The sequence below is a fragment of the Peromyscus maniculatus genome, chromosome 13, assembly GCF_049852395.1.
Source record: "Peromyscus maniculatus bairdii isolate BWxNUB_F1_BW_parent chromosome 13, HU_Pman_BW_mat_3.1, whole genome shotgun sequence".
NCBI lineage: Eukaryota > Metazoa > Chordata > Mammalia > Rodentia > Cricetidae > Peromyscus > Peromyscus maniculatus.
The window spans coordinates 21,313,594-21,334,951 of NC_134864.1; the positions used below are offsets into that span (position 1 = coordinate 21,313,594).

A 21,358-nucleotide genomic window follows, 5' to 3' on the forward strand; every position below is an offset into this window, starting at 1 on the left:
GATGGAATATTCTGTACATGTCTGATCAGTTCATTTGATATGTAATATAATGTAATTTTTTTTTTTTGGTCTAGAGGATCTGTCTATTGGTGAGAATGTGGTATTATAGGATCCACTATTATTGTGTTGAAGCCTTGTTTTTCCTTTTTGCCCTGGGGTGTTTGCTTTATAAAATAAAGTGCTCAGATTTTCAGTGCATATATATTTCCTGTGCATTGTTCCCTTTATAAATATGTAGTAATATTCTTTGTCTCTTCTGATTAGCTTGGGCATAAAGTTAATTTTTGTTGCATGTGAGTCTAACTCTTCTGTTTGATGAGGCATTTGTGTGCTTGCCATATCATTTTCTAAATTCTCACTTTCACTCTGCACGTTTTTGTTGATGGAGTGAGTTTCTTTCAGACAACTAACTGCAGTTCTTGTTTTATAATCCAGTCCGCCACACTCTGTCTTTTAATAAAGAATCGGGTCTATTTATATTTAAGATTATTATTGAAAGGTAGTATATTAGTTCCTGTCATCTTTGGACTTCTTCCCAGTTGTTTGGAATAGTCCCTGTTCATTAGTTTTTACATTATGCATCTTACAGTTTTTATGGTTTCCTGAATTATGTAGAATACAGTATGATGCTGTTTTACTGGTGTTGGATTCTTTTGGCTTATGTTTATCTTGGAAAATCTTCGTTTCTCCTTTGTTCTGTGGAATTCTGGATATAGTAATCTTGGTTGGCCATTATTTTCTGTCAGGGTTTGAAAGACTTAATTTCTCGTGCCTTGATCAACTCCTCACCCTCCTTTTAAATCGCTCCAGGAACCCATCATATTATTACTGTTACTTACTTTGGTAGTTATACTCTGTTTTTAATGACTGCTCAAAGGTCTCTTAATGATATCCCATGTATTTTGTATGTCCAGTTTTTTTTTTATTTTTTAATTATTATTTTTATTATTTTTTGTGTGTGATTTGTGGGTATGGGTTTTTGTGTGCCACAGCACGTAAGGTCAGAGCACTGCTTTATGATGTTGGGTTAATCTTTCTACATCTGTGTGGTGGGCTGGCTGGTTTTGTGTGTCAAATTGACACAAGTTAAGAGTTATCAGAGAAAGGAGCCTCAGCTGACGAAATGCCTCCTTGAGATCCAGCTGTAAGGAATTTTCTCATTTAGTGATCAGTATGGAGGGCCCAGCCTTGGTGGGTGGGGCCATCCCTGGGCTGCAGGTCCTGGGTTCAATAACAAAGCAGGCTGAGCAAGCCAGCAAGCAGCACCCCTTCATGGCCTCTGCATCAGCCCCTGCCTCCAGGTTCCAGCCCTGTTTGAGTTCCTGTCCTGGCTTCCTTCATTAATGAACAGCAACACTAAAGTGTAAACCCTTTCTCCCCAATTTGCTTGTTAGTCATGGTGGGTTTTTTGTTTGTTTGTTTTTTGTTGCAGCAGTAGATACTCTAAGACAAATTGGTGCCAGGAATGGGATATTGCTGTGGCACACCTGACCATGTTTTGGGGGAGGATTGTGGGAGGACTTTGGAACTTTGGGCTAGAGTGTTTAGAGCTCAGTGGGATGTTTTGTGTGAACTTGGAAGATAAGAATGTTGAGAGTAGTGCAGAGGATGGAGGCCTGGCTTGTGACCTTTTAGAGGGAAATTTAAAGGATCTGCCAGGGCTATTTGTTATTTTGAATTAAGATCCTGTGTTTCTGGTTAGCTGGGGCTGAAGAATCAGCTGTGATTAATAAGATACCAGAAATACTAAAGCAAAATTTTGCTTTGCTGGGATAATTGATGTTGGTCAGCTGGAGCTAAGAAATTAGTGGTGATTAAGAAGAGACCATCATCGCCGGGCAGTGGTGGCGCACGCCTTTAATCCCAGCACTTGGGAGGCAGAGCCAGGCGGATCTCTGTGAGTTCGAGGCCAGCCTGGGCTACCAAGTGAGTTCCAGGAAAGGCGCAAAGCTAAACAGAGAAACCCTGTCTCGAAAAAAAAACCAAAAAAAAAAAAAAAAAAAAAAAAAAAGAAGAAGAGACCATCATCACTGAAGTGAAATCTTCTGGGACATGTTTCCTAAGAGCACAGAGAAGCAGTGTTCCAGAGGTGGCCAAGGTTGTACCTCATGCTGGCAGCAGGACTTGGTAATGTGTAAGGGTCACTCAAGTGATACTAGTTTTGGAGGCATGAATGGATCATGGAGAGCAGCTGAGCCTTGGCACTGTGAGAGTCCAGCAGAGGCCATTGGTGAAGGTGCAGCCTCAGGGGCAGGTGAAGGCCCAGGACTGAAGGGGTCATGCAGAGAAGTTGAGGCTTGGCACCATGAAGAGAGCCTGAGAGAAGCTGCTGATAGAAGTGCAGCCCAGTTTGAGTAGAAGACCCCAGCATTTTGGAGATGCCAGTACCATGGGATGACCACCAAGAACAGCAGCAGCAGTGGAGTGGAGCCAGCTGGAGCCTGAAAGACAAGCTGTGTGTGCTGCAGAGGGCGGAGCTGGAGAAGCCCTTTGCAGGAGTCCAGAAGATTGTGAGTGGATCCCAGATAATTGGATATTGAGTTATTTACACTGTTGGAGTTTGGTTTTACTTGGTTCAGACTGTGACAGAGCCCTGGTTCTTCCTCTTAAAGAAGGTATTTACTTTTGATTTTAAAGGAGCCCACAGATGATGGAAGAGTTGGACCTTTTTTGTTTTTTTGTTTTTTTTTTTTTTGGTTTTTCGAGACAGGGTTTCTCTGTGGAGCTTTGGAGCCTGTCCTGGATCTCGCTCTGTAGACCAGGCTGGCCTCGAACTCACAGAGATCCGCTTGCCTATGTCTCCCGAGTGCTGGGATTAAAGGTGTGCGCCACCACCGCCCGACTAGAAGAGTTGGACTTTTAAAAGAGACTGGATATTTTAAAAAGACTGAAATTTTAAAGACTGAATTTGTAAAGACCGTGGGACTTTTAAAATTACTTATGATTTTAATGTGAGATCTTGGGGATGAACGGAAGTATGAAAGGAAGGGATGTGGCTTAAAAGTGATATCTTTGTGTGTCAAGTTGACAAAGGGTTGTTGGCTGGTTTTGTGTGTCAACTTGACACAAGCTAGAGTCATCAGAGGAAGGAGCCTCAGTTGAGGAAAGGCCTCCATGAGATCCAGCTGTAAGGCATTTTCTCATTTAGAGATTGGTGGTGGAGGGCCCAACCCATGTTGGGTGGGGCCATCCCTGGGCTGCTGGTCCTGAATTCTATGAGAAAGCAGGCTGAGCAAGCCATGGAAGCAGCACCCCTCCATGGCTTCTGCATCAGCTCCTGCCTCCTAGATCCTCCCCTGTTTGAGGTGCTGTCCTGACTTCCTTCAGTGATGAACAGCAATGCTGAAGTGTAAGCCCAATAAACCCTTTCCTCCACAACTTGGCTTTTGGTCATGGTGTTTTTTTTTTTTTTTTTTTTTTTTTGGAATAGTAGAAACCCTAAGACACATGGTATAGCTTCTAGAGATCAAATCTGGTCCTCGGGTGCCTTTAACTTCTGACCATCTTGCTGGCCCATTCTATTTATTTTATGTGTTTTCTTTTTTATTATCTGAATATAGTGATATATTTTCAAACCTAAGTAGTCTTCCACTACTTGAGCAGTTTATAGATAAAGATTTAAACTGATATTTTTTATTTGGTTCATTGAGCCTTTACTTTTCAGCATTACTGTTTAGTTCTTTTTCAGAATCTCATTATTGAATTGCTCTTTCATAGTCTATATATGTTCCTTAATATAGTCAGCTGTTTATTTGTATCCTCTTTAAATTCATCGATCATTTTTAAAATTGGTCTTCTGAATTCTTTGTCTAGCATATCATTCATTTGGATATTTTTGGCGTCATTTACTAGGAAATTAGGGAGTTTTGGGGGAACTCCTGCTAACTTGTTTTTCATGTTTCTTGTGATTCTGTGCTTAGATTTATACATCTGTAGGGATGTATAAATGTAAAGAATGTCTCTCTTACACTTTGTAATGTTTTTATTAGCATATATTACAATAGTGATGAGTTTCATTATGGTATTTCATTTATGTCTCTGGTGTTGCAGAGTGGTATGTAGAGAGAGCACTCTGGCTAGTTCTCCACTCGTCAGCAGTGTGTTCTAAGGGATGGGAACCATCCATACTCACTCCCCTGTAGGTGCCATTTCTCAAATCATTCGTCACCCTGCTGTTGCTAAGCGGTGAATGTTTGGGAGCCGGACTCTAAGCTTCCTCTGTTTGTGGCTTCTTGGGGCTGGATTGTCAGCTGGGGGGTGTTGTGTCCTTTATCTGGAATGGTTTGGCTGGGATTAGGTCATGGGTAGACAGTAAAGTACAGTTTTTCTCAGCTGGAATGGTGTGTAGCTCAGCCACAAAAAAACAAAGTCTTTGAGGTGCTGGCCTCAGTCCCCAGTGGTGTCCAGAGAGGAAAACAAGGCACAGTGACTACATGGGCTCAAATCAGATTGGAAGTACTGCGTGAACCAGTTAAGAACAGCCACTACAGACCAATGAGAATAGAGAAGAAGGGCAAAAATGATAGAGGTTCTAAAATGTTAAAAATGGTAAAGCAAGGAAAGAAATGAAAGAATGATTGGTGAGAAAGTATGACAGAGAGGGAAAACCAATTAAAAATAAATACAATTAGATAAAAGCAAGAAAAATAATGAACGAAATGAAAGTGTTGGAGAAGTCCTTGTTGTCAAGGTCCTTGGATTGGAGAAGCTTCTGGATTATCTGCTAACTGGGAACGAGTGGGCATGGTGTGGGGGTGGCGGGCGGGCAGGCCTGCCATAGTGAGTTCTGCTGGGCAGTCTGAGGGCAGGCAGGCCCTCCCAGCAGGGTGGTCTGTGTTCCCTCACTCCGTCGGCTTATCGTATTTGTACCACAGCCCCCTTACCTTCAGATGTGCGTGGGCTAGGTGACCACACCCACTCCAGAGACCCCTGATTTGTGTCCTGGAGGGCCTGGTAAATGCCCAAGCTGCAGGCTGTTTCTGAATGCCTGAAGGAGCGTGGGGGTAGTGCTGGGGCTGATGCAGGGCATGGGGAGAGTTTGGAAATGCGGCAGCACTCAGATACGGCCAAGCTGAAGCATGTGCCGTTGCCGCCTCTTCTTCTGAAGTCAGGACCCCCTGACAACTGTTCCTTCTGTGGTTCTCACTCCGTTGTTTAAACCTTCTGTTAGGTTTGTGAGAGAATCTCTCTCCATTTTACAGCTGTGACTCATGGCATCCCCCACCTTGTCCCTGCCACATGGCAGAGTGGCCCCAGGAACCCTGACTTGTGATTGCCTTAAGGGTTGTGATGCCCTGAGTAGTTTGGTTCCTAAGGATAGGAGCCTTCTCCAGATGGTACCTCTTTGCCATGCTCTGAGAGATGGGTTTCTTCTCCAAAGCCAGCCTGTCATACAGGAGTCCCTTCTGAGACTGAATCCCTCACCACCTTTAGGACTCGTGGGAAATGTGGGTTTGCCCTCTCCGGGGGCAGCAGCCTGTTGTTACCTTTGGGTTTGTCCACATTTTGCACTGTCTTGTGCAGAGGTTGGGGCCTCACTCCCTCTGCTGGGCAGTCTGGTTGGAGCTGGGGAATGCTCTGTAACTTAAGCTTCCTTCCTGCTTCTTCCAGCTGCTTGGTTTTCCTGTCCCTTCTTGATTCCTGGGGCGCCGCTCCATCTCTTCTCTCCTTGAAATAGGATTTCTCCATTGCTGGTCGTGCAGTCACAGGAGGTGTCCTCGTCCACAGTTGGACCTTGCAGATCTGAGTATTTTTCTTGATGGACCTCTACTTGTGTCCTTTTCTATTTCTGTCTAGGCGATTTCTGTAGTAAGAAGGCTTTTGCTTATAACTGTACTTCAGAGTTTTTACTTTTAATTCTTTCACTTTAAATAAATTCAGATTTCTGTAGAATGAGATAATTTGATGTTTTCTTTGTATATTTTTGACTTCCTGTTGTTATTGGGTGGGGCCTCGTTGTTCTATGATATGAAGTCTAGGTTCTTTGTGTCTTGATCAATGAATTGGAAAAGACATGGAATAGTAGTAGTGAATGCATACATTTATTAAAAGTGAGAGTAAAAGTATGGAGCACATGCCATACAATAGGAGCTAGCCCAAGCAAGTGTGTGACTCAAGAGTCTGAGTTCGTTTAGGGGTTCCATTTTATAAGTGTAGGCTGAAGAAAGAGTGTTCCTCAGGAGAAACAATGGGATAGATCTTTACCCTGATTGACACATGAGTAGGTACTGTCATAGAACTACAAGTGCATGGGCTATACATCCCATAATTTTAGTATATATACATCCAGTCACGCATGCACATGAGATGATAAATAGGGATTTCCCCCAGTCGGTCACTTCAGTGACGCTGTGTGCTTGTGCCTCCTCTACCTTGTTTACCTCTCCTCTAGTGTCTGGCCCGAATTACCCACAGGGGGTAGGTAATCACTGTTACCTTCCTGGGGAGGCACAGACACATCTTCCCAAGAGTTCAAACCTCCCTGAATGTCTTACTTTGAAAGTCTGTAGGTAAGTTTTAATATGATATAATGTGTGTGTGTGTGTGTATGTGTATGGTAGAAATATTTCCATTAAGGACTGAATACATTTTATGCAGCCATAAATTATTTGGCCCATATTAAATTTGTATATTAAATTATCTTTAAATCTAATACAGAGGATACTTCTAGGTCAGTATAATATATGAACATAGAAGCAGTTTATCATCAGTCTCAACTGCCAAACTACTGATTCTCACTTCTTTTCTTTAAAATAAAATAAATGTAATAATATCTATCATGGGAGATTGTTATAAAGAGTAAAAAAGGTAATATATGAAAAATATACTGATTGCCACTTACCCTACCAAAATGTAGTTAATTTATAATGTATGTAATGCATTACTTCAGTTGTCTCTAAAAACAATGCTAAAGAAGCAGTTACTTCAGTGCCAGAATTACAGATGAGAAAAGTTTGTGAGTTGAAGAATTTTCTGAGTCTCAGATAGATGGGCACAGCCAGAATGCAAATACATGTTAATGTGGAAACAAAAAAGTGTGATCTTTTCACAAAAGCGTACTTTTCCTAGGACATGATATTTAGTCCTTTTTTTAATCTTTCCTGACTTTTTTTGTCTTTTCAATTTTAAGAACTGACTGGTTGTGTTCTTGCACACCTTTAATCCCAGAGAGGCAGGCAGATCTCTGAGTTTGAGGCTTGGACCCACAGCAAGTTCCAGGACAGCCAGGGCTACAGAAGCCCTGTCTACAAACAAACAAACAAACAAACAAACAAACAAACAAACATTCCTTTGCTTGCTTGCTTGCTTGCTTGCTTAAGACTGCAGATATCAATTTCCAGGAGCACTAGCTTCCCCATCCACGATTACAGACACTATTCATAGATGTGTGTTTCACTCATATACCATTGACTCTTACATTACATACAGTTTTATCTAGTTTCCAGAATACTCACTTTGAGTATTGTAATGTTTTCTGTGTCATCCAGTAGAAGGTAAAGTAGCCACATTTCTGTTTAGCATCTGGAACATGGCTAATGTAACCAAGGACCTGAAATTTTACCTTAAAGTAGATTCCAGGTGGCTGCTCTTTCGGCCTCTGCGACTTCATAAGTTTGTGTATGTGCGGATCAGCACATTTAGTGTGTTGTTGGTAATGGTGGCTCCTCCTTCCAGGCTGAAGACTTTAGCAGAAGAGCTCACGCAGACACAGCAGATGCTCTTAAACAAGGAGGAGGCTGTCCTGGAGCTGGAGAAGAGGATTGAAGAATCTTCTGAGACCTGTGAAAAGAAGTCTGAGTGAGTAACAGAAATACCATCTGAAAGAATACAGACACATGGATGTCTTTTTACAGAAATACTTGTTACATGCTGTTGTGGATATGGCATTTCCAGAAATGGAAGTTTTCATGTTAAAATGGTGGAATTTCATGTAGTTACATCATATGACTCTGGAAAGCTTTTTGTATTTCTATGAAATGTGATGTTCAATGACTAGTTTCATGTTAACCTGACACAAACTAGAGTCATCTGAGAAGAGGGAACTTCGGCTAAGAAAATGCCCCCACCAGGCTGGTCTGTGGGAAAGCAAGCCTGTGGTGCATTTGACTGATGTGGGGTGGTCTAGCTCGCTGAGGACAGTGCCACCCCTGGAGCACTGGGCCTGAGTGAATAAGAAAGGAAACTGAGGAAGTCATGCAGAGCAAGCAGTGTTCCTCCATGGCCTCTGCTTCAGTTCCTGCCTCCAGGTTCCTGCCCTGCTTGAGTTCCTTCCCTGACTTCCCTCAGTGATGGATGGTTACCTGGAAATGTAAACAAAATAAACCCTTTCTTCTCCAAGATGACTTAGGTCATAGTGTTTCATCACAGCATTAGAAACCCTAAGACAGCTGTGTCCTAGAAAATGGTGTTGTGTTTGTAAAGATAATGCTCCGATCAGATGCCTATGTTTTAACAGTTTGAACTACTTCATGAAGAATTCTTTGTTACAAGATGTCTTTGCTGCTCAACATCTATTTTTTTATGAGACTTACTGTAAATCCCTTTGTAAAAGGATACAGAGAAGTGTTATCCAGAAATTGACTGCTGTTGTCTTAAAAGGAATCAAATAAATTAATTAGAATGCACTGATCTCCTTTGCATATAGAAATCAGCTCCAGATTTACTTTATTATTTTGGCTTTCCTGGTGTTTGTCTAGCTGATTTCTGACTTGAAAATACCTTTCTGGCTCTTTTGATTTTACTTGTCTTAGTATATTTCTGTCTTTTGGTAGATGTGTACACTCACTCATGCATGCAGGTACAAGAATGTGTGTTAGGTGTGTTAGATGTGTGTACTTGTTCATAGGTGCAGGTACAAGAATATGTATTAGGTATGTGTACTTGTTCATGGGTGCAGGTACAAGAACATGTGTTAGGTGTGTGTGCTCTCTCATGTGTGCAGATAAAAGAATGTGTGCATCTCTGTCTTTTGATAGATGTGTATAGTCAATCATGTGTGCAAGTACAAGAATGTATTTTAGATGTGTGTACTCTCTCATGTGTGCAGGTACAAGAACGTGTTAGATGTGTGTACTCTCTCATGTGTGTAGGTCCAAGATGTGTGCATCTATCTGTGTGGAGACCAGAGTTCGATGTCAGGTGTCTGCCTCAATTGCTCTCCACCTTATTTTTAGAGGCAGGGTCTCTCATTGGGCTGGGACTTGATGACTCAACTCGATGGGCTGACTAAACCCCCGGGATTCTCTTAACTCCCTAGCAGTGGGATGATATGTGCTTGTATTCTTGGCTTCAGAGGCTTTTTACATTATCATTTATTCTTTAGTAATTGTGTGCATGAACTCAATGTATCTAGGTTGTATGGACACTCATTGCCTACTCTTCAATTCCTCCCACACTACCTTATCCCCCCCCCCACCTTCCTGCCTCCTTCTTCTTCTCCTTCTCCTTTTCTCCTTCTCCTTCTCCTTCTCCTTCTCCTTCTTCTTCTTCTTCTTCTTGTTCTCTTTCTCTTCTTCCTCTTCCACCTCTTCTCCCCCTCCACCCATACACTCAGTCTGTACTGTTGGTGTGCACATAGGTGTAGGGCGCCACCCAGTGGAACAGGGACAACCCTACCGCACTGCTGCAGAAGACTGAGTCTTCCTTTCTCAGCAGTTATTAATTGCCAGGAGCTCCTTAACTCAGGGTGAGGCCTTGCTCTCCACTCAGGAATATTGATTGGCTTGATCTTGTGCAGGTCTTGTGTTGTCAACCACAGCTGCGGTGAGGTCATGAGTGTCCAAGGGACATACCTTTGCAGTAGTCTTTCCTGACATTTGACTTAAGAGTATTTCCACTCCCTCTTCCGCAGTGTTCTCCCAGCCTTGTGGAGGAAAGTGTGTGACCTGGAAGTCCCATTTTGGGCTAAGCCTTCCTTCCATGGGCACACAATTCTCCGTACTTGGGCTGGTTGCTCGTCTCTGTATTAATCACTATTCACTGCATGAGGAAGCTTCTCTGGTGTAGCTGAGAGTTATACTGTCCATAGGACATACTTAGGAGGCACTTTAATTCTGTGCCTGCTCAGCAGTAGTAGTCCTGCCTGTGATCTCATCAGCACAGGGTCATGGTCTTGATTACAGTCCAGGGAGGAGTTTCCTCTAGGCCAGGGCTTCAGTGTGATTAGAAAGCTGTGGATCCCCCCAGCGCTCATGCCACTGTTGCACACATGGCTGTATCTCATCAGGTCGGTCGCTGTTGTCGTTTGCAAAGTTCACAGCTGAGTCCGACTATTGATGGGTTTTCTCCAACAGTCTGCATATAAAACCCAGCTAGCAGGAAGGAAGCTTGTAGGCCTGTATCGGCTTGATTTCTCCATGTTCTGTGATCAAAGACGGTGGTGTTTTTAGCAGTAGGATCAGATTATCAAGTTTCAGTGGGGTAACCTGGAGCAATGGCAGTAACCTGTTTTTGTGGGTGCAGGGATTGAACTCGGGTCCTCATGATTGTGTGCAAGAACTTGACCAATTGAGTCATTTCCCCGACCCTGTCTCTGTCTCTGTCTCTCTGTCTCTCTGTCTCTCTGTCTCTCTCTGTCTCTCTGTCTCTCTGTCTCTCTCTCTCTCTCTCTCTCTCTCTCTCTCTGTGTGTGTGTGTGTATGCATGTGGAACTAAAGCTTAATGTTCATTATCCTGAATCATCCCATTTGTGGGTTTTTTGGTTTGTTTTTTGAGTCAGGCTCTTCCATTGAACCCCTGCACCCATTCGTTTGGGTATGTTGGCTGACCAGTGAGCTCCAGGACTCCTCCTGGCTCCCTGCCCCCCACCTAGCACTGAAGTTACAGGTCACAGGAACACACAGCTGGCTCTCACATGGGTGCTTGGGATTGGAACTCATGTTCTGATGCTTGCACAGAGGGCACCTTAACAGCTCCTCTTCTCCTTAGCCTGGCCTTGCCTTGTTCCCGATAGTCCGTTGTGATGGCTAGAAACCCCAGCAGTGCACGTGGGCATGGTCTCCCCAGTCCGGAGCACAATGGATGAGCTGCCGACTCTCAGGCTCTCATTACTGCCTTCAGATTTCAAAGCTCTCAAGGGTTTTGTGATGTCTTAGATCTCTCTCATCTGCACCCGCTCTTAGTTTTTGGCATAACTCTCAACTATTCTCTACTTCTATCAAATTTCTGATCTTCTCACTTCCTTTATTTTAATCAGCAGATGAACCTCTGTATCACAGAAAACTCTAAAGCCATTTAAAGCATTTAAATGGCTTTGTCCTTGTTTTGGGGGAACTAGATCCCTGAATTTACACACATTTCCTCTTAGCACCCACCCTTAATGCCCATCTTTTTACAGTAGAATTGACTTATTCTAAGTCATATCTTGTGATTTTATAAAGTAGGGCCATCTTTTGTTTTCCCAGAAATTTTTATTATTTTATTTGTTATATTTACCCTTTCCTCCCTCCCAACTGGGTCCTTACACTTACTTTTTCAGTATTGACTAGTCTTTAAAGTCCTCCGACCCCCCATCTCTGAGGTGCTGGGTACATGGCTAGGCCGGCACCTGCTGGGCAATGCTGTACCACTCAGCTGTACCTGCAACTGCTGAAGCCCTCTTTATTCTCAGTATTTCCCCCATTTACCCTCTGTCTTCTCGTCTCTGAGTGTGAACTCATTCTAGGAGTAGTTCTCACTCATTCCCTCAATTACCACTTAGTTTTTAACCCACATATATCTAGCCTTTGCCCCATTACTGTAGAAATCAGCATCTCAGAGATCACCCATGGCCTGGAATAGGGCAGCTGTCTTTCCGGACCTCTTCATCACATCTGACTTTGCTGATGTCTTCCCGTGTCAAGATGACCCCTGTTGGTGTCACTCTTGCTAGCTCCCTCTCCGTCACTCAGCCAACCCAGTCTGGAGTTTCTGAAGGCATGTTGCTAGGCGGTGGGTCTCTTCTCTAGATGGCTTGAAGATGACTTATGTTGATTATTATCACTTACGATTGGCCTACTTGGTGTGCCTGTTTGAATGTCATAGAAGTGCTCATTGTTTCCCCTGCCCACAGCTGAGTCAATCTTAATGCCCCGCCTCCCCCCCCCCCCCCCCGCCCCCTGTGCAGCCTCAACTTCCCAGTCGGCTCAGTAGTCTTTCTTGAGTGAATGTCAACACCATTCATCTTGTTCTATAATGGACATTTGATGCCACGTTCCTTTCTAAAATACCGTACAAAAGTTGCTTCCAAATAGTTAAACCTTTCCCCACTACTTAAGAAGCCTTGGATAGTTTTCTTACCTCTACATCTATACAAGGTCCATTTCCCTGTCTCCCCAGTCACCAAGTTTTGGCTTTTTCTTTTTTCTTTTTCTTTTTTTCTTTTTTTTTGTACAAAAATACCCATCTCCAGAAAGTACAAGCTTTCTCCTGAATCTTTCCTGATAACAGTTTTGCCCAAGTTTGGGCGGGGCTGGCTGCTCTCTTTTGCAGTCTTTATTCACCCAGGAGGAGCGTGAGAGTTTTCTCTTCTTTTGCCTGGATCAGGTTTTTCTGCATTGTGTTTCTTCTTTCCTCCTTGGCGCCCCTCCTCTTCTGTGTTTTCTTTGAAAATTTCACCACCTCCAGTTCGCGATGCCGCCTCACACGTGCGTGAGGGCGTGTGCCGTTAATGGCCCCCACAGCGCTGGCGGCTGTGGAGCTGGGACGTTCAGCCTCCTCGGGCATCGGCCTCCAGCATCTCAGCCCAGGGGACATACATAGTACATGCCAGTCCTGTACCGAGGCCCGTCCAGGCAGGGCACCCTGGAACAGAGGTACCCACAGGTAGGGGTGGAGCCGGCCTCGGACTTCACCCAACCTCCCACGGAGGCCCTGCAGGCTAATAGAATTTTTAGGAGTTAGAAGGGTTAGCACGGCCGGGTTTTCAGGGGTGAGTCCTAATGGGCCCAATCATGTAGCCTTTGTTATCCCGAGTACTTATTGTTAGCGTCAGCGTACAGTGTTAAAATATGGAGTATATTGATGTCACTGAACAGTTACTGCTAGCTCTCAGTGATTCAGGAATTGGTGGACTGAACTTTGCCTCCATATTTATATGTTAAAATCTTTTGCTAAACAGATGTTCTGAATAGGACTCTACAGTGATACATTTATATTTTTCCCCTCAGTCTTTCCTGGGCAAGTCCTTAGTTTGTGCCATCCATATCTACCTACCTACCTACCTACCTACCTACTTATCCATCAGTCCTCATATAAGTCTAGACATCTTTCTCTATATAAATACACATATGTAATGAGAATAAATTTTGTAGTTAAAAACATGAACTTATGATTCTTTTTAAGGCTAGGTGTGGTCATAAATATCCAGTCTGGGCTATATAGTGAGACTCTGTATTTTAGAAAAAGTATTATCTTTATTTTTATAATACTTTATTATCTTCAGATACTTTGTTATTTTAAAGTAATAAAACACTAAAATTACATTTCTTCAGATATTCTAAAATTTTTCTATTATATGTTCATATTCTTAAATTATTTCTAAATAATAGAATCCTAATAAATTTTTACCTAATAGAATTACTTGTCCTATCAGCATATAGTAGGGTCTTAAATTACATCTTTGAATTTAATATGTGCCTTCAATTCCCAGTATTCACAGCTTCTGAAGGGCCGTTTAAGAGATTTATCCCAGCTTATGTCGGAACCAGGAGTGCCCAGTACACTGGCCCTGCGAGGTAGCAGTAGTGCTGTCATTCGATTTCTTTCTTACTTTTCAGCCAGGTAGCACGTGGTTATGAGCTCTAATGCAGAGACCCAGGCCGAGGGTTCTCCACCCTGGAGTGTGGTTACTATACCCAGTGAGATGTTATTGGAGCAAAGTAATTTTTTCTTTGCAGATGGGTTCCAATTACAGATAGCTTCTTAGTTACCTGTGAACCCAAACCCATTTCCTCCTCTGGGACCCTGTCAGCTTGAATCTGTGCAGCCCCGAGCCTGCTACCACAGTCTGTGTGAGTTTGTTCCTGTAAATGCACAGTTAATTTTCTTTGTTTGGCTATTTGGTTAACATTGACTTTTTGCAACTATTATCCCTTATATATAATTTTGTAATTTCATTACAGAGGAAGTGTGTTTTCCTTCCTCTTGCCCTGTGCAATTACCCCTTCTTAGTTACTTTCTCTTGCATTTTTTTGTTAACCTTTATGTAAGACTCCTGATTCAGTGCATTTAGAGTATTACTTTTAAGCATATAATAATTATGGCTATCTGTGACAAATCATTTTTGAATAATCTTCTGGATATATATATATATATGTGTGTGTGTATATATATATATATATATATATATATATATGAATGTATTATGACATCTTACCTGATATAATTTCTAGAATAATTTCTTGTACTGTTGTTGTAGTCATGATTTCTGCGGTACTTTGCTTTTGGAATGTGTGTCAGAAAGAAACCCCCACAAAGTTTAAAAAGTATAGTAATATAATCTTTTTCAGGGTCTCCTAGTATTTTTTTCTCACAAAAATGATTGTCTTAAAAATTAACATTCTCTGAATTGATTTTCTGAGAAACAGAAGTGCCAATTTATTGCAGAAAAGCAATTACCCACTAATACGCAAGCCAGCATGAATTTACCAAGAAATCTGTACAGATTTTAAAAATAGGTCACAGATTTACTGAATGATGATGATGTACATGGTAATTATCATTTATTAAATTCTGCTGTTTAGAGCAGTCTGTCTTCTGGACATTTCTAGGTCTTCTCCAAATGTTTTTTATCATAAGTCTAGTTTCCCCAACTTCACCCTGTTCTCTGAAATGCCTTGAGCCGTTACTGAGGGCACCACCATTCTTCCTCACGATCACTGAGGTTGTGTCCTGCTCAGTTAGACCGGGACGGAGTTCTCCAAACAGCAGAAGACACAGCTAAATAGCTGAGTGTGCTTATCTCTGTGTATTTATTCTGGGTATGTTGTGATCTTGTAAGTCAGTTGCCTTACTATCTAATTCGGAAGCATTTCCTGTTGTCCAGTCTGTGTCTATTAATAACTTACCACAGTGCATGGTGCACTTACTTTTAAGGTATTAGTATCTTATACTTATGGGGTAGACATTCCTGCCAGCACTTTTTCTTTCTTTCTGGTGGCCTTCCTGTGGGGAAATTAGCTTGCAGTTCCCACTGTGTGGAGCCCTGAGGGCCAGCTCTCTAAAGGAGGGATGGGAAAATCTCTTGTTTCCATTTTGTTCCTAGGAGAAAGATTCATAGACTTAACGCTCACTCGGTCATCGTCAAGTTTGAATCCCTGCCATGTTAATGTTCCCTGATTCAAAACACATACCTCATAATATACAGCTCAGTGCACAGGCTATCTCCTTAATTTTATTAATTTTACCCCAGGAACATGTGATACTTTTAAGTATTTAATTCTTAAGATTTGAAGTTAATATTTTGATTTTTATCATTTTTTTTCAGTCTGTTTAGGACTTATACTTCTAAGCCTAGCTCCTGGTGAGGTAGACAGTTGATGTATAAAAGAAAATAAGTGCCATAGACCATAATTTATTTTAAAGTGTCTTGAATGACTTATTTCCATTTTATTAATCCTGACATCCAGTAGCCATTGTTATTAAAATCTGTTTTCATATTTTATATGATTGTGAAGGAGTGCTGTGGAGGAAATGAACGTTTACAAAAGTGTAATCTGCACACAAACACACAGACACATATACACACATAGACATACACACACAGGCACACACACATAGGCACACACACACAGGCACACACATAGGCGCACACAGGCACACATACACATAGACACTTGTACACACTTATACACACACAAAACACATAGACATAGATACAGACACACATAATCACACAGGCACAGATATACACAGACACATACAGACACAGACACAGATACACATACAGAGATACAAATACACACACACACACACACACACACACACACACACACACACTTTTCCATTACTGCTTTCACTTCTTGTTGAGGTGAAATAATATATATTTATTGTATTTTGTTGTAGCATTGTGCTGCTTCTGGGCCAAAAACAGGCACTTGAAGAGTTGAAGCAGTCAGTCCAGCAGTTGAGATGCACTGAGGCAAAGTGTGCAGCACAGAAGGAATTATTGGAGCAAAAAGTACAAGAAAATGACGGGAAAGAACCGCCTCCCGTGGTGAATTACGAAGAAGATGCGCGATCAGTCACATCGATGGTAAGCTCGGGAGCGTCCACCACCGGCCAGAGGGTCTGGGTAATAAGTGAGCACGAAACGCATTCTGGTTTGCTGTAACAGATTATTACTCTTGTTAACATGCAGGTCCTATTAAACTTATTTCTAAGTACAGAATAGACTTACCTGTCAGTCACCTCAGGTCACCTGGAGAGCACTTCAGGAGCCACCCATAGACTCAGAGGACAGAAAGCGCTTCTCTTGCCTTCGAAACTGGAAGGACAGACTGCAGTTGTTTTTATTCCTGGGAGGCAGCAGGAAGGTAGGGTTCAGTTCAAGATAGAAGTTAGAATGAGGAGAAAGCTATTGTTTGTTCAGAACCATGAAACTCCATTTGCCTTAGATTGATACTGTGTTTACTTTTTTTCACAGTATAAAAAGTGATTTAGCTTAAATTTTCATTCTTTATTTATTCAGATTTACGAACTTAAAATTTACTTTAATTTTAGTTTCATCTGCTTAATGCCTAGTATATATCAATCTGTCTATCTAATCTATACATCCATCCATCCACCCACCCACCTACTTACCTCATCTATCTGTCAACATAGATGTTGGAGCAATTTTGCTCACTGGGGACATTTGGCAGAGTTTCTAGACTGTTATGTTACAGTGACAAGTGGATACTATCTAGATCCCATTAAACCTATTATGCATAGAATAGTCCTTTTATTCATATGCCCAGTGAGAACTATGCAGGCCAAAATTTCAGGAGTGCAATGCTTGAAAAATTCTGAGGTAAGTGTTTATTGTTTTCTCTGGGCAGCTCGATGTATTCCATAGATGGAAGTATTTTGATTAAAGAATTTATAGTCAGCATTTTAGTAACTTTGCGGTTTATGTTATCTTAAATAATATAATGTGTTAAGTAGATCCAAATGTCTCCACAGACCATACTTAAAACTGCAACAACATATTCATAGAAATGAATATGAAGTACTTGAATATTATAATCATTGCTGCTTTTGTTATCAATTGAATTTTGCTGATGTACACATCACTTTGCATATTATGGTCTGTTCTCCAGTATCATGCTTTCTGTCAGGATCTGAGCAAAGGTCCATGGGATTCTTTTTCTCCTTTATGATTCTTGATACCTTCTGGACATACATACTCTTTCAGAAGAATTCACATTGATTTCTTTCACTTGGCTTTTGAAAACCTTTTACTTTTTGTTTGATTATTATTTGTAACATTTCTTTGCCTGCATATGAGTGTGGAATTGGCTACTTAATTACTTGATGGTTTGACAGTCTTAGATTATAATACTTCATAATTTATTTTAAGTAATTTAATGTGCATATAACTTATACTAGTATTAGTGTGGTAGAATAAAAAGTAGTTATTCAAGTTGCCAGATAATAGCTATTCTCAATGGATAGCTATAATTTAAAAGCATGGATTTAAGAATTTCTGAACCTTTAGAGTTTAATTCTTAAGTTATCAAAGAAAAGATGTTTACTAATTCAATTGAATAAACGTATTTTCATAGAGAATAGACAATAAAGTTTAAGAAAGAAATTGCTCTTTCATACCATCAGCCTCTTTTCTTAGATTATTTATATGATTTTATAGCCAATGATACTACCTTGCTAGTTTTAAATAGTGCTGCCTGTTTTATTGTCTTCAATTTATTTTCAGTAATTGAAATAGTGATTATAAGTGTCTCTTATCTACTCATTGAAACAATGCCTTTAGTAAGTTTTTAATTAAAAATTAAAAATTTGCCATGTGATGGTGGTATACACTTCTAACTCCAATGCTTGAGAGGCTTAGGAAAGATGGAGATATCATAGGAAATATGAGAAAACTCCATCTCAAATCAAAGCAAACCAAAATGAAAATTTAGTAAGGCTTTCATTGAAAAATTCACCAGGTTTTCAAAAGTAACACTGTATGTTATATGTAGTTTAAAATAATAGGATAATATTTTACAAATTACATAAGATTTCCCACAAACTGATGTCAATTAAATGCTTTGTAGTATACTTATGATGAAGGAATACATCTGATGCACAGTTCTTGTTGTTAATACTTCCACTGTATTGGTGAAACTTTTGCATTCTTTGACTTTTTTCAACTAGTATTTATTATATATATATATATATATATATATATATATATATTCAGTTTCATTGAAAATAAAAAGTATAAGGTTTAAATGGTTTTCTCCCAAATGACTAAGCATCGTTTAATGAATAGCATTATAAACTAAGTTAGACTGTGTGTGAGGGGGCAGGGCCTGAGGGACAGGAGGACAAGAAGGGACATTGGGAGAAGAGACAGTGTCATGTGTTGCAGATTTCAGTATACCTATCATCTGTCTGTCTGTCTACCTACCTGTATCTCTATGTCTATCTCCCTCCCTTCTGTAGAGTAGGAGACATTAAAGCAGGATACTGTTCAGGGAGGAAAGGGCAGCCTCTCAGGGAACTGAGGACTTACGTGTGTATATTGGACATCAGTTCTATAGCTCTTGAGATTAGAACATTGTATCCTCTGAGTCAGGTTAGGAGTGTGGGCTCTGTGTAGACTCCCCTTGTGTAGTTCTGCAAACATCAGGGTTTTCTGATAACCAAGGAAACATAAGCTCTGGCTTTACTATTCGTTTATTAAACACTTCTTTTTTTTAGTTTATTAACTGTCTAGTAGTAGAACACAATAAGCTTTATCTCAGTATCTGTTAATTGAGGAATTAGACTTCCTTTTCACCCCAGAATTACTTGTTTGTTTTATGACAACTTTGGACCAAATACAGTGATTTTGATGAAAGATCTGCTTGTATGTCAGATCTATGTGTCTCGAGCTGAAGGCAGCCATAGAATGCCTTCCTACTTCTAAGACATGTTTAGCTCTCCTATAAGAGAACAGGCTTCACTTTGATATTTCCAAAATTAGCATTTTGTGTGAAACCCTTTGATAGACTGAGACACAACATATATTTATCTTCTCTGCATATATTGAGTAGCTGTTCTTAGTTGAACAGCAGTAGTAATAGTCTTCTTATGCTACATTTTCAACCTGTGAAGTATCTGACCTTTTAAGAATTGTCTGTTATTATGGCTCATAGTATTCTTCACAGTAGTGTCTGCTGTTCAGTCTTATGCTAAGAACACTAACCTGCTCTAAAATGAAAGTAGATTGACAGTGTTGTTGCGTTTTATCTTTATCATTGTGAGGTACGTTTTCTTTCAATCACTGACATGAAATCTTCATTGTGAGCCTTGCTCACCAAATGCTGTACTGAGCAGACTAGCAGACCAAGAGTCAGAAGACTGGAGCATCTTTTCTGTCTGTAATTAGTCAGGCTTCTTAAACATCTGTGAGTTTTCCATTCCATAGATACCGAAGAGAGGCAATAAGTATACGTTTATTCTGTATATTGAAAGCACTGTAAAACAAATAGTTCTACTTTACATTTTTTAAAGTAATTATATCTTAGTTCATGTATAAGTTAACCAGTATATACTCACTGTAGGAGTGAGTTAATAGATCTATGAAGGATTATGCTGTGTGTTTCTAATTGATAAAGCAAAGCCTAATGTAATGCCTTTGAGTAGCAGTGTGTATACATGGGCATGTACATGTGTCTGAATGTCCCTTGCTTACTCCCCAATTCTCTTCCTCAGAAGTAATTTTCCAGAAGTATTATCTGCAAATAGAAGCATGCATGTAAAATATATGCTTCCTGTTCTTTTTTACATAAATGGAAGAACATACAATATTATCTGATGCATTTCGCTTGTTTTATGAACTGAATCTTAGATTTCATTTTATAATAATGTATATACAATAACTCTTTTTCTGCTTACTCATTCAATAAGTAGGTTATTTATTGATGGTCAGGTGTTATGATGGTTACTTTTAGTTTTCAACTTGATGTAATCTAGAAAATCCTGAGAAAGAGACTCTCAATGAAGGATTGTCTTCATTGGGTTGGCCAATGAGCATGTCTGTGGGGGATTGTCTTAGATATTTGTTATGGGATGATCCGTCCCATTGTGGGTGGCACCATTCCCTTGGAAGGGGTTCCTGAACTCGATGAGTGGAAAGATTGAGCCAAGCAAGCAAACAAGTGAACATGTGTGCATTCATGTCTCTGCTGACTGTGGATGTGGCGTGACCAGTTCCCTCAAGCTCTGCTGCTGTGTTCTGCAGTAGTGGACTGAAACCTGGAGTAAGTTAAGATAACCCCCCTTTCTCCAAAGTTGCTTTTTGCGAGGGTGTTTTTGTCACAGCAACAGAAGAGAAACCAGAGCAGCCATTCAGTACTATTTTAGAGTCTTACAACACAGCCACAAGACACATAATTCTTTGTGCCGGTATTGGCTACTTTTCTGTTGCTGTGAGAGAATACCCATAGGAAAAGCAACTTTGGGAGAAAAGGTTTGTTTTGGCTAGTAGTTCAAGAGAGGTAGATCTTCTTGGCAGGGAATACATGGCAACAGATGAGAAGACATGGACAGGAGCAGGAAGCTGGCTGGTCACATTTTCATCACCACACAGGACGCACACAGTGAACAGGAAGTGAGGCCAGGTATAGACCTTCAAAACAGTGCCACCACCTGGGGGCCAAGTGTTTAAATATATGAGCTATGGGGGACATTGCGCATTCAGACCACCTAAGTTCTGCCAGGGTCTTTTCTTCTCATTGGTAGAGACAGCATATAAGTAATTAAACACGGAGTATGTTTGGTGGGAAATTCTTTGGGAAAATGTAGCAACTAGTGCCAGAAGAGGGATGTGAATAATGTGTGTTTGTGTAGAGAGGTCAAGGGAGACTCTCCTGGTAAAGTAGCATCTGTACAGAGATCAGAGGGGGAAAGGGGACAAATGAGATTGGATCCAGTGACAATGATCAAGGCAGAACTTTAGTTGTTTTTTGAGAAGTTTAGTTACTGTGAGTCACCAGACTTAATCTTTCCAATAGCCAGTTTTCAAAACAGTGGTAGTTAATTGTTTCATTTTTCCTCTGAGAACATGCACAAATCAGGCGTGGTGAACACCAGTTAATGCCAGCGCCTAGGAGGCTAGGTCAGGAAAACCGTGAGTCGAAGGCAGGCACACATAGCGAGGCCCTTTCTCGCAGAACAGCAGCAGCAATGAAGC

General features: G+C 40.9%; 1 protein-coding gene and 1 long non-coding RNA gene across 15 annotated transcripts in view; one reads left to right on the forward strand and one right to left on the reverse strand.

Moving 5' to 3' along the window:
- LOC107403048 (uncharacterized) overlaps positions 1 to 12,855 on the reverse strand; it is a 33,840-nt gene extending 20,985 nt beyond the window's left edge. For all 3 annotated transcript variants that reach the window (XR_013043995.1, XR_013043996.1, XR_013043997.1), the window contains exons 1-2: positions 12,277 to 12,855; positions 7,562 to 7,779 (exon numbers count right to left, since the gene is read on the reverse strand). This is a non-coding gene — a long non-coding RNA (uncharacterized LOC107403048). The remainder of the gene's footprint in view (positions 1 to 7,561; positions 7,780 to 12,276) is intronic.
- Fer (FER tyrosine kinase) overlaps positions 1 to 21,358 on the forward strand; it is a 368,133-nt gene that overhangs the window by 123,306 nt on the left and 223,469 nt on the right. For 8 of the 12 annotated variants that reach the window (XR_006062831.2, XR_006062832.2, XM_076549751.1 and 5 more), the window contains exons 8-9: positions 7,675 to 7,797; positions 16,042 to 16,231. Coding sequence is in view for 6 of the 12 variants with exons in the window: in XM_076549751.1 (XP_076405866.1) it covers positions 7,675 to 7,797; positions 16,042 to 16,231 (313 nt within the window). In the remaining 6 variants the exon portion in view is untranslated. Of the gene's footprint in view, positions 1 to 7,674; positions 7,798 to 16,041; positions 16,232 to 16,336; positions 16,512 to 21,358 lie in introns of those variants that run through there. The other 4 variants (XM_076549752.1, XM_076549753.1, XR_006062830.2 and 1 more) reach the window with 3 other exon arrangements.